This window comes from Oncorhynchus nerka, linkage group LG27 (genome assembly GCF_034236695.1).
Source record: "Oncorhynchus nerka isolate Pitt River linkage group LG27, Oner_Uvic_2.0, whole genome shotgun sequence".
Classification (NCBI taxonomy): Eukaryota; Metazoa; Chordata; class Actinopteri; order Salmoniformes; family Salmonidae; genus Oncorhynchus; species Oncorhynchus nerka.
The window spans coordinates 5,259,431-5,272,549 of NC_088422.1; the positions used below are offsets into that span (position 1 = coordinate 5,259,431).

The window sequence follows — 13,119 nt, forward strand, 5'->3', positions numbered from 1 at the left end:
GAGAGGTGGGAGGGACACTACATTAGTCCAGCATTATAGAGTAATGAGAGGTGGGAGGGACACTACATTAGTCCAGCATTGTAGAGTAACGAGAGGTGGGAGGGACACTACATTAGTCCAGCATTATAGAGTAATGAGAGGTGGGAGGGACACTACATTAGTCCAGCATTATAGAGTAACGAGAGGTGGGAGGGACACCACATTAGTCCAGCATTATAGAGTAACGAGAGGTGAGAGGGACACCACATTAGTCCAGCATTATAGAGTAATGAGATGTGGGACACTACATTAGTCCAGCATTATAGAGTAACGAGAAGTGGGAGGGACACCACATTAGTCCAGCATTATAGAGTAACGAGAGGTGGGAGGGACACCACATTAGTCCAGCATTATAGAGTAATGAGAGGTGGGACACCACATTAGTCCAGCATTATAGAGTAACGAGAGGTGGGACACTACATTAGTCCAGCATTATAGAGTAATGAGAGGTGAGAGGGACACCACATTAGTCCAGCAATATAGAGTAACGAGAGGTGGGAGGGACACTACATTAGTCCAGCATTATAGAGTAACGAGAGGTGGGAGGGACACTACATTAGTCCAGCATTATAGAGTAACGAGAGGTGGGAGGGACACTACATTAGTCCAGCATTATAGAGTAACGAGAGGTGGGAGGGAGAGGAAGAGGTAGGAAGAGTACATGAATTGGATTGCGGAGGCAGCAAGGCGGGAGCACAGCAAGCCACTAGATTTATGTACCAAACATTCATGAGCTCCAGAAAGTATTGGGACAGTTTGGCTCTGTACCTCAGCACTTTGGATTTGAAATGATACAATGAGGATTAAGTGTCAGCTTTAATTTGAGGGTATTTTCATCCACATCGGGTAAACTGTTTAGAAATTACAGTAGTTCCTTGTACAGTAGTACCTCCATTTTAGTGGACTTAGTGGAAGTAGGTATTAAAGAAGTCAAAAGTTTAGTCCCATTTTCCCCCCCCAAAAAACATGATTTATTTAATTTGTTTAACTTAAGTCAGTTAAGAACAAATTCTTATTTTCAATGATGGCCTAGGAACAGTGGGTTAACTGCCTTGTTCAGGGGCAGAACGTCAGCTCGGGGGTTTGAACTTGCAACCTTCCGGTTTGAACTTGCAACTACCCTATCTCCTCACTCTAACCACTAGGCTACCCTGCCGCCCCTCCACTCTAACCACTAGGCTACCCTGCCGCCTCTACACTCTAACCACTAGGCTACCCTGCCGCCCCATGATTTCCTGGTTAGCATGTCTTTGTGGTATGATATTTGTGCATCTATTTTTCTCGTTCATCATTATTCACGATTCATTCAGTATTATACGTAATCATGGTAGCATCCACATCAATATAGAAACATATTAGATTCTTATAGTGAATTTGTCCCCTACTTTTGGTCCCCTAAAATGGGGGTACTACTATGTACATGAAGTACTGTAATTCATAAACGATTCTGCCGATATGGATGAAAATACCCTCAAATTAAAGCTGACGGTTTGCACTTTAACCTCATAGTCATTGTGTCATTTTTAAATCCAAAGTGCTGGAGTACAGAGCCAAAACAACAACAAATGGGTCAATGTCCCAATACTGTTGGAGCTCCCTGTCCCAATACTGTTGGAGCTCACTGTCCCAATACTGTTGGAGCTCACTGTCCCAATACTGTTGGAGCTCCCTGTCCCAATACTGTTGGAGCTCCCTGTCCCAATACTGTTGGAGCTCCCTGTCCCAATACTGTTGGAGCTCCCTGTCCCAATACTGTTGGAGCTCCCTGTCCCAATACTGAATAAGGGGAGCTACCTGTCCCAATAACATACATACTGTTGGAGCTCCCTGTCCCAATACTGTTGGAGCTCCCTGTCCCAATACTGTTGGAGCTCCCTGTCCATACATACTGTTGGAGCTCCCTGTCGGTTATAGTGAATAAGAGATAGATACCTGTAGAGAATAACATACATACTGTTGGAGCTCCCTGTCCCAATACTGTTGGAGCTCCCTGTCGGTTATAGTGAATAAGAGATAGATATCTGTAGAGAATAACATACATACTGTTGGAGCTCCCTGTTGGTTATAGTGAATAAGAGATAGATACCTGTAGAGAATAACATACATACTGTTGGAGCTCCCTGTCCCAATACTGTTGGAGCTCCCTGTCCCAATACTGTTGGAGCTCCCTGTCCCAATACTGTTGGAGCTCCCTGTCCCAATACTGTTGGAGCTCCCTGTCCCAATACTGTTGGAGCTCCCTGTCCCAATACTACTGTTGGAGCTCCCTGTCCCAATAAGAGATAGCTCCCTGTCCCAATACTGAATAAGCATGTCCCAATACTGTTGGAGCTCCCTGTCCCAATACTGTTGGAGCTCACTGTCGGTTATAGTGATAGATACCTGTTCAGAGAATAACAACAGGATACTTTGTTTTTAATGACTGTGGTGAGATACTGTTTATGAGCTCCTGTATTGATGTTATACTGTGAATAAGAGATAGATACCTGTAGATGAATAACTACATAGATGTTGGGGCTTTATGTCCCTGTATTGATGTTTTTAATGACTGGTGAGATATTGGGGTTTAGCCTGTATTGATGTTTTTAATGACTGGTGAGATATTGTTTATGCCCCTGTATTGATGTTTTTAATGACTGGTGAGATATTGGGGGTTTATGCAGGCCTGTATTGATGTTTTTAATGACTGGTGAATATTGGAGATAGATACCTGTATTGATGTTTTTAATAACTGTAGATATTGGGGGAGCAGGCCTGTATTGATGTTTTTAATGACTGGTGAGATATTGATTTATGCAGGCCTGTATTGATGTTTTTAATGACTGTGGTGAGATATTGTTGGAGCTCCCTGTCGATGTTTTAGTGAATAAGAGATAGATACCTGTATTGAGAATAACTGGTGAGATATTGGGGGATGCTCCCTGTATTGATGTTTTAATGACTGGTGAGATATTGGGGGTTTATGCAGGCCTGTATTGATGTTTTAATGACTGTGGTGAGATATTGTTTATGCAGGCCTGTATTGAGTTTTTAATGACTGTGGTGAGATATTGGGGGTTTAGATGCAGGCCTGTATTGATGTTTTTAATGACTGTGGTGAGATATTGGGGGCTTATGCAGGCCTGTATTGATGTTTTTAATGACTGGTGAATATTGAGGGTTTAGATACCTGTATTGATGTTTTTAATGACTGGTGAGATATTGGGGGTTTATGCAGGCCTGTATTGATGTTTTTAATGACTGTGAATATTGGGGGTTTATGCAGGCCTGTATTGATGTTTTTAATGACTGGTGAGATATTGGGGGTTTATGCAGGCCTGTATTGATGTTTTTAATGACTGTGGTGAGATATTGGGGGTTTATGCAGGCCTGTATTGATGTTTTTAATGACTGGTGAGATATTGGGGTTTATGCAGGCCTGTATTGATGTTTTTAATGACTGTGGTGAGATATTGGGGGTTTATGCAGGCCTGTATTGATGTTTTTAATGACTGTGGTGAGATATTGGGGGTTTATGCAGGCCTGTATTGATGTTTTTATCTGTGTGGTCTTGATGTGCTGTGTGTCTGTGTGTATTGATGTGCTGTGTGTATTGATGTTGTGTGTATTGATGTCTGTGTGAATTGATGTGATGTGTGTATTGATGTGCTGTGTGTATTGATGTGTCTGTGTGTATTGACTGTGGTGTCTGTGTGTATTGATGTGCTGTTGTATTGATGTGCTGTGTGTCTGTGTGTATTGATGTGCTGTGTGTCTGTGTGTATTGATGTGCTGTGTGTATTGATGTGCTGTGTCTGTGTGTATTGATGTGCTGTGTCTGTGTGTATTGATGTGCTGTGTCTGTGTGTATTGATGTGCTGTGTGTATTGATGTGCTGTGTGTATTGATGTGCTGTGTGTATTGATGTGCTGCGTGTCTGTGTGTATTGATGTGCTGTGTGTATTGATGTGCTGTGTGTCTGTGTGTATTGATGTGCTGTGTGTCTGTGTGTATTGATGTGCTGTGTGTATTGATGTGCTGTGTGTATCGATGTGCTGTGTGTATTGATGTGCTGTGTGTATTGATGTGCTGTGTGTCTGTGTGTATTGATGTGCTGTGTGTCTGTGTGTATTGATGTGCTGTGTGTATTGATGTGCTGTGTGTATTGATGTGCTGTGTGTATTGATGTGCTGTGTGTATTGATGTGCTGTGTGTCTGTGTGTATTGATGTGCTGTGTGTCTGTGTGTATTGATGTGCTGTGTGTCTGTGTGTATTGATGTGCTGTGTGTCTGTGTGTATTGATGTGCTGTGTGTCTGTGTGTATTGATGTGCTGTGTGTCTGTGTGTATTGATGTGCTGTGTGTATTGATGTGCTGTGTGTCTGTGTGTATTCATGTGCTGTGTGTATTTAATGACTGTGGTGAGATATTGGGGGTTTATGCAGGCCTGTATTGATGTTTTTAATGACTGGTGAGATATTGGGGGTTTATGCAGGCCTGTATTGATGTTTTTAATGACTGCTATTGTTTATGCAGGCCTGTATTGATGTTTTTAATGACTGGTGAGATATTGGGGGTTTATGCAGGCCTGTATTGATGTTTTTAATGACTGGTGAGATATTGGGGGTTTATGCAGGCCTGTATTGATGTTTTTAATGACTGGTGAGATATTGGGGGTTTATGCAGGCCTGTATTGATGTTTTTAATGACTGTGGTGAGATATTGGGGGTTTATGCAGGCCTGTATTGATGTTTTTAATGACTGGTGAGATATTGGGGGTTTATGCAGGCCTGTATTGATGTTTTTAATGACTGTGGTGAGATATTGGGGGTTTATGCAGGCCTGTATTGATGTTTTTAATGACTGTGGTGAGATATTGGGGGTTTATGCAGGCCTGTATTGATGTTTCTGGGTATCTGTGTGTGTCTTGATGTGCTGTGTGTCTGTGTGTATTGATGTGCTGTGTGTATTGATGTGCTGTGTGTATTGATGTCTGTGTGTATTGATGTGATGTGTGTATTGATGTGCTGTGTGTATTGATGTGTCTGTGTGTATTGATGTGCTGTGTGTCTGTGTGTATTGATGTGCTGTGTGTATTGATGTGCTGTGTGTCTGTGTGTATTGATGTGCTGTGTGTCTGTGTGTATTGATGTGCTGTGTGTATTGATGTGCTGTGTCTGTGTGTATTGATGTGCTGTGTCTGTGTGTATTGATGTGCTGTGTCTGTATTGATGTGCTGTGTGTATTGATGTGCTGTGTGTATTGATGTGCTGTGTGTATTGATGTGCTGTGTGTCTGTGTGTATTGATGTGCTGTGTGTATTGATGTGCTGTGTGTCTGTGTGTATTGATGTGCTGTGTGTATTGATGTGCTGTGTGTCTGTGTGTATTGATGTGCTGTGTGTATTGATGTGCTGTGTGTCTGTGTGTATTGATGTGCTGTGTGTCTGTGTGTATTGATGTGCTGTGTGTATTGATGTGCTGTGTGTATTGATGTGCTGTGTGTATTGATGTGCTGTGTGTATTGATGTGCTGTGTGTCTGTGTGTATTGATGTGCTGTGTGTCTGTGTGTATTGATGTGCTGTGTGTCTGTGTGTATTGATGTGCTGTGTGTCTGTGTGTATTGATGTGCTGTGTGTCTGTGTGTATTGATGTGCTGTGTGTCTGTGTGTATTGATGTGCTGTGTGTATTGATGTGCTGTGTGTCTGTGTGTATTCATGTGCTGTGTGTCTGTGTGAGATATTGGGGTTTATGCAGGCCTGTATTGATGTTTTTAATGACTGTGATATTGTCTGTGCCTGTATTGATGTTTTTAATGACTGTGTGATATTGTTTATGCAGGCCTGTATTGATGTTTTTAATGACTGGTGAGATATTGGGGTTTATGCAGGCCTGTATTGATGTTTTTAATGACTGGTGAGATATTGGGGGTTTATGCAGGCCTGTATTGATGTTTTAATGACTGGTGAGATATTGGGGGTTTATGTGGCTGTGTGTTTTTAATGACTGTGTGAGATATTGATGCAGGCCTGTATTGTGTTTTTAATGACTGTGAGATATTGGGGGTTTATGCAGGCCTGTATTGATGTTTTTAATGACTGTGGTGAGATATTGTTTATGCAGGCCTGTATTGATGTTTTTAATGACTGTGGTGTCTGTTTATGTGTATTGATGTGCTGTGTGTCTGTGTGTATGTGCTGTGTGTCTGTGTGTATTGATGTGCTGTGTGTATTGATGTGCTGTGTGTATTGATGTCTGTGTGTATTGATGTGATGTGTGTATTGATGTGCTGTGTGATGTGTCTGTGTGTATTGATGTGCTGTGTGTCTGTGTGTATTGATGTGCTGTGTGTATTGATGTGCTGTGTGTCTGTGTGTATTGATGTGCTGTGTGTCTGTGTGTGTGTATTGATGTGCTGTGTCTGTGTGTATTGATGTGCTGTGTGTCTGTGTGTATTGATGTGCTGTGTGTCTGTGTGTATTGATGTGCTGTGTGTCTTGTGTGTGTGTTGATGTGCTGTGTGTATTGATGTGCTGTGTGTGTATTGATGTGCTGTGTGTCTGTGTGTATTGATGTGCTGTGTGTCTGTGTGTATTGATGTGCTGTGTGTGTGCTGTGTGTATCGATGTGCTGTGTGTATTGTGTGCTGTGTGTATTGATGTGCTGTGTGTATTGATGTGCTGTGTGTGTGTATTGATGTGCTGAATGTGTGTATTGATGTGCTGTGTGTATTGATTGATGCTGTGTGTCTGTGTGTATTGATGTGCTGTGTGTCTGTGTGTGATGTGTATGTGATGTGCTGTGTGTCTGTGTGTATTGATGTGCTGTGTGTCTGTGTGTATTGATGTGCACCCTGTTGTGTGTATTGATGTGCTGTGTGTATTGATGTGCTGTCTGTGTGTATTCATGTGCTGTGTATTGATGTGCTGTTGTGTGTATTCATGTGTGTGTGTCTGTGTGTATTGATGTGCTGTGTGTCTGTGCTGTGTGTATTGATGTGCTGTGTGTCATGTGCTGTGGTCTGTGTGTATTCATGTGCTGTGTATGTGTGTGTGTCTGTGTATTCATGTGCTGTGTGTCTGTGTGTATTGATGTGCTGTGTGTATTCATGTGCTGTGTGTATTCATGTGCTGTGTATCTGTGTGTGTATTGATGTGCTGTGTGTCTGTGTGTGTTGATGTGCTGTGTGTCTGTGTGTATTGATGTGCTGTGCTGTCATGATGTGCTGTGTGTATGCTGTGTGTCTGTGTGTATTGATGTGTGTGTCTGTGTGTATTGTGTGCTGTGTGTATTGATGTGCTGTGTGTCTGTGTGTATTGATGTGCTGTGTCTGTGTGTATTGATGTGCTGTGTGTTTGATGTGCTGTGTGTATTGATGTGATGTTGCATGTATTGATGTGCTGTGTGTCTGTGTGTATTGATGTGCTGTGTGTCTGTGTGTATTGATGTTCTGTGTAGTGGTATGTGCTGTGTGTATTGATGTGCTGTGTGTCTGTGTGTATTGATGTGCATGTGTATTGTGTGCTGTGTGTATTGTGTGTGTGTCTGTGTTGCTGTGTGTATGTGTGTGCTGTGTGTCTGTGTGTATGTGTGTATCTGTGTGCTTGATGTATAACATGTGCTGGTAGTGGTATGTGTTTGATGTGCATGTGTCTGTGTGTATTGGCTTCATAACATGTTCATGGTAGTGGTATGTGCTGTGTATATTCATGTTCATGTGTAGTGGATGTGCTTGTGTCTGTGTGTATTGATGTGCTGTGTGTCTGTGTGTATTGATGTGCTGTTCTGTGTGTATTGATGTGTGCTGTGTGTATTGATGTGCTGTAACACCCTGTGTCTGTGTGTATTGGTATGTGTGCTGTGTGTATTGATGTGCTGTGTGTCTGTGTGTATTGATGTGCTGTTCATTGATGTGCTGTGTAGCTGTGTGTATTGATGTGCTGTGTGTATTGATGTGCTGTGTGTCTGTGTGTATTGTATAACACCTGTGTGTATCTTGTGTATTGATGCTGTGTGTCTGTGTGTATTGATGTGCATGTGTAGTGTGCTGTGTGTCTGTGTGTATTGATGTGCTGTGTGTATTGATGTGCTGTGTGTCTGTGTGTATTGATGTGCTGTGTGTATTGATGTGCTGTGTGTCTGTGTGTATTGATGTGCTGTGTGTATTGGTGTGCTGTGTGTCTGTGTGTATTGATGTGCTGTGTGTCTTTTTCCAGGTGGAAGAACTGCTGTATACGAGGGGTTCTATCCATGGCCATGATATCAGGATTCTTCATGATGATCTACCTGGGACCTATCATGCTCATAGTAGTGGTACGTAGCTTTATAACACCCTGTTAGTGGCCTGTAATTGTTCATCATAGTGGTACACTTCAACTATGTTCAAAATGGTAGTGAAAAGAAATCCAGAAAAACACATAGTAGTGGTTTTTTATGAATGTTTACAGAGTGGTATGTAACCTACACCAGTCGGTAGTGGTACGTTAATTTCAACAATAATCTTCATTTTAATTTGACTAAGAGGGTTTAATTGGAGTCTATTTCTTCTGAGCCTATAAATTAGCTTACCTCAGCCAGTTAAGTTATGAGGCTTAACAGCTTAATTGAAGTAGGATTTTTTTTTTATTAGGCCTACTTACAATTGCAACTGGTCAAACATTTTGCATCCTACATAAAACAATTTAAATTAAATTAATCAAAATAAATCAAATTAAATAAATAAAAGAAAAACAAATCTGCATGTTCGATCTAAAACAATGTAGCTAATAATGAAAAGCGCACATTTGTAAATCCCTAACTCTAATTGGAAAGGTAGATAACAAATGAGTGACATTGTGGTTACAATAAAGAATGTAAACAAGATGCTGTGTTTTTAACAATTTACAATAGTGATGGACAACTGGAGGCATTTTGAAAACAGGTTTTCAAACACTTGTTTTTCACAAGTGTACTGTAGCAGGTGTAGCCCATCATGCTAATGTTTCCTATTAACAGGACAATAGACTTCTTATAGCCCGGCTACTGTAGTGAAAATCCCTGAACTTGCAAATGTATTCATTGCTTAAGTCCTCTAAAGTGTTACATTTCTAACTCAGAACATCAGTACAGTGTTTCGTCATCAACGTCTTTATACTTTCGTTAATAAAATAACGAGAAAAGACATTCAAATGCGGATGTTTATTTATTAAACTACATTTTAGTCGCACCCCCCCCAGCTCCACAACCACAGGTAAAACCTTGCTGAGATGATCCATATAGTTGTTGTATCGTCAGTTTCTCTAGCCATAACATTTTGATGTCCTTGAACCAGTTCATCTTTGCTTGGCAGAGTTACGGATGAATGTTTTCAGTTGATGCCAAACGAGTTCGATCGGGTTTATATCAGGAGACCTACCTGTAGAGATGAGAGAAAAAATATTTATAGATATACTGTAGGCCTACCGTAGATGTTGTAGGTATTTTATTTATTTATATTTAACTTTTATTTGACTACATAAAGGTCTACTTACTCTGCTGACGTCTTGACCCAGTTTATGCCCTCATTTGCAATGCAAACCCGGGCGGCAGTATGTTTTGGGTCATTGTCTGCATTTGGAGAAGGAAAAAATACATTTAGCCAAACAGCCAACATTAGGTACAATAATAGAAATATACATCTAAACGTTACAAAAATATTGCTATAATCCTACCTTGAAGGAAACGATGTGGTCCCAGAAACACCTCCCTGAGACATGCATGGAGAAACAGAAATGTTCTGTGATGTCTGCTGAACAATCGAGTTCGGTTTCTCCAGAAATAAATCATTCAAAATAACAAACTGGCTTTATTTTAAAATTAGTGAGAATATCTCACCCCATGTTCAAGAATTGACTTTTTCTCACTCACTTAAATGAAAACGAAATCTCCAAAATGTTGGTACTTTTTTAACAAAGTGTTTTCATTATTAATTAATCTAGAATGATATAAAAGCCCCTCAGGATCTGTGAGAATATCTAACGGAAAATGCCCCTTGGAATCCTCCAATCCTTTAAATGTAATTATTGGCGGAGAGTGACCTCATTGAAAAAAAAAATATTTAGATATACTGTAGGCTTACCATAGGCGAAATGAGTTTCATCCGTGTTGAGTAATGTGATGTTAAAAGTGGTGTCGTTCCTATTTATTTAAAGAGCATATTTAAGTTAGAAGCAATAAGGTTTGAAGCAAAAGGCACTGCTCTGAGACAAGCATGGGGACTGGTCTCCATCTCCATTTGGTCTCCATCTCCATTTGGGTATTGGTTAGACTAGAACTAGAAAATTAGGGTGCAGAAATGTTATGCTCTTAGTATAATCTTTATTTAACTAGGCAAGTCAGTTAAGACAAAATTCTTATTTACAAGGACAGCCTACTCCTCCCTCCCCATCGGGGAATTGAACCCCGGTCTCCTGTCCGCAAGACACAGGGATTCTTCAGCTAAATAGCCCAGTACTGTACTGCTGACCGTCATGTTGTACAGCGCCATATTTTCTCTTCCATCCTAACAGAAACACAGAGGTTTTTCATTTGTCATAGAATAGAAACACCACCTTCTCCCGACCGTCACGTTGTACAGCGCCATATTTTCCATCCCATCCTGACGGAAACCCTGGGTGTTTGGTTTTTCGTTTTTCTCAGAATTGAAACACCATAATATTTCTTAAAATCAATCCCATATACTGTGTAATTACAAAAAAAGGTTTTAAATTCTCTGCTAATGTCAATATGGAAGACTAAATCAAATGCTTCTTTAAGATGCCGTCTGGTGGTCAAACTAGCACTAACTTGTATTAACAGAAAAAATGGCTGACAATTAAATAACGTGCCACAGAATGCTGCAGCAGCCCCGCAAGGTGACGCAACTTTTTAACTTCTTCGGGATAGGTGGCAGCATTTTCACTTTTGGATAAATAGCGTGCCCAAATTCAACTTCCTGCTACTCATCCCCAGAATATAAGATATGCATATTATTAGTAGATTTGGATAGAAAACACTCTGAAGTTTCTAAAACTGTTTGAATCATGTCTGTGAGTATAACAGAACTTATGTAGCAGGCAAAACCCAGAGGACAAACCATTCCGAGTTCTTTTTTGTTGTTGAGGTCACTGTCTATTCAATGCGTTTTTATTGGAAAACCAGATTTCTAAAGGACTTGTTTGCAGTTCCTACCGCTTCCACTGGAAGTCACCAGTCTTTAGAAATTGGTTGAGGTTCTTCCTTTGTGTAATGAAGAAGTACGGCCATCTTGAATGAGTGTCATTTGAAGTGTACTTTTGAGAGAGGCTCATGACTCAAAGTAGCGTCAGTTTGTTGTCTTCCTGTATTGAACACAGATAGTCCCGTCTTCAATTTGATCGATTATTAAGGTTTAAAAATACCTAAAGTTGTATTACAAAAGTAGTTTGAAATGTTTTGGCAAAGTTTATAGGCAACTTTTGAGATATTTTGTAGTGACGTTGCGCAATTTGGAAGCTGTGTTTTTCTGGATCAAACGCGCCAAATAAATGGACATTTTGGATATATATCGACGGAATTAATCGAACAAAAGGACCATTTGTGATGTTGATGGGACATATTGGAGTGCCAACAAAAGAAGCTCGTCAAAGGTAAGGCATGAATTATATTTTTATTTCTGCGTTTTGTGTCGCTCCTGCAGGGTTGAAATATGCTACTCTCTCTTTGTTTACTGTTGTGCTATCATCAGATAATGGCATCTTATGCTTTCGCCGAAAAGCCTTTTTGAAATCTGACGTGTTGGCTGGATTCATAACGAGCTTTTAATTTAGTATCATGTGTGATTTTAATAAAAGTTTGATTTTTATAGTATTTTATTTGAATTTGGCGCTCTGCATTTTCCCTGGCTATTGGCCAAGTGGGACGCTAGCGTCCCGCTTATCCCAGAGAGGTAGGAGGAACCAAAGACAGTCTACTAATATGCAGTGGCGATTTTAACTTGAAAATATTGGTGGGTATCAACTAAGCGCATATGTATCGAAACCACTATACTACAAAACGCTAATTGCCTGGCTTCATTTATTGGATAGTTACAGTGGACTTTGCTATCACAGAAGCAATCAACTGCAAAGATCAGATGCGCACCCTCTATCCATTTTAATCTGGATTCTCCAGATCAGATGCGCACCCCCTATCCATTTTTAATCTGGATTCTCCTGATCAGATCACGGAAACACCATGACCGATAACTTCTGAAAATAACGTGAAGGTAAACTCTTAAAAAAGGGGGAGTTCGTAATATTACCACATTAATATATATATATATTTTTTAAGTAACTGCAAAAAAAGTTCTTATTTTATATGGGAGTCCGTCTGGTGTTCAACCTTCCCAAGTTCTCTCACGTCACCCCGCTCCTCCGCGCTCTCCACTGGCTTCCAGTTGAAGCTCGCATCCGCTACAAGACCATGGTGCTTGCCTACGGAGCTGTGAGGGGAACGGCACCTCAGTACCTCCAGGCTCTGATCAGGCCCTACACCCAAACAAGGGCACTGCGTTCATCCACCTCTGGCCTGCTCGCCTCCCTACCACTGAGGAAGTACAGTTCCCGCGCAGCCCAGTCAAAACTGTTCGCTGCTCTGGCCCCCCAATGGTGGAACAAACTCCCTCACGACGCCAGGACAGCGGAGTCAATCACCACCTTCCGGAGACACCTGAAACCCCACCTCTTTCAGGAATACCTAGGATAGGATAAAGTAATCCCTCTCCCCCTTAAAAGATTTAGATGCACTATTGTAAAGTGGCAGTTCCACTGGATGTCTTAAGGTGAACGCACCAATTTGTAAGTCGCTCTGGATAAGAGCGTCTGCTAAATGACTTAAATGTAAATGTAAATGTAATGGGTTACCCCCCAAACACTGGTCCTAACTCCTCTCTCACCCCCCACCCCTCTCTTTCTTTCTCGTTCTCTCTCCTTGGTAGGTGATGACCATCCAGATCAAGTGTTTTCAGGAGATCATAGATATCGGCTACAGAGTCTACCATTCCTACGAGCTGCCCTGGTTCAGGACACTCAGCTGGTAAGGACCAACTATATCTTTCTTGTCAGTTTCGATTATCCTTTTTTTTT

General features: G+C 41.0%; 1 protein-coding gene across 1 annotated transcript in view; it reads left to right on the plus strand.

Annotated features, from left to right (window-relative positions):
* The window catches only part of LOC115122973 (phosphatidate cytidylyltransferase 1-like), a 69,191-nt gene that overhangs the window by 18,766 nt on the left and 37,306 nt on the right, over nucleotides 1-13,119 (plus strand). Inside the window, exons 3-4 of the mRNA XM_065011117.1 lie at nucleotides 8,236-8,332; nucleotides 12,972-13,069. Coding sequence (XP_064867189.1) covers nucleotides 8,236-8,332; nucleotides 12,972-13,069 — 195 coding nt within the window. The remainder of the gene's footprint in view (nucleotides 1-8,235; nucleotides 8,333-12,971; nucleotides 13,070-13,119) is intronic.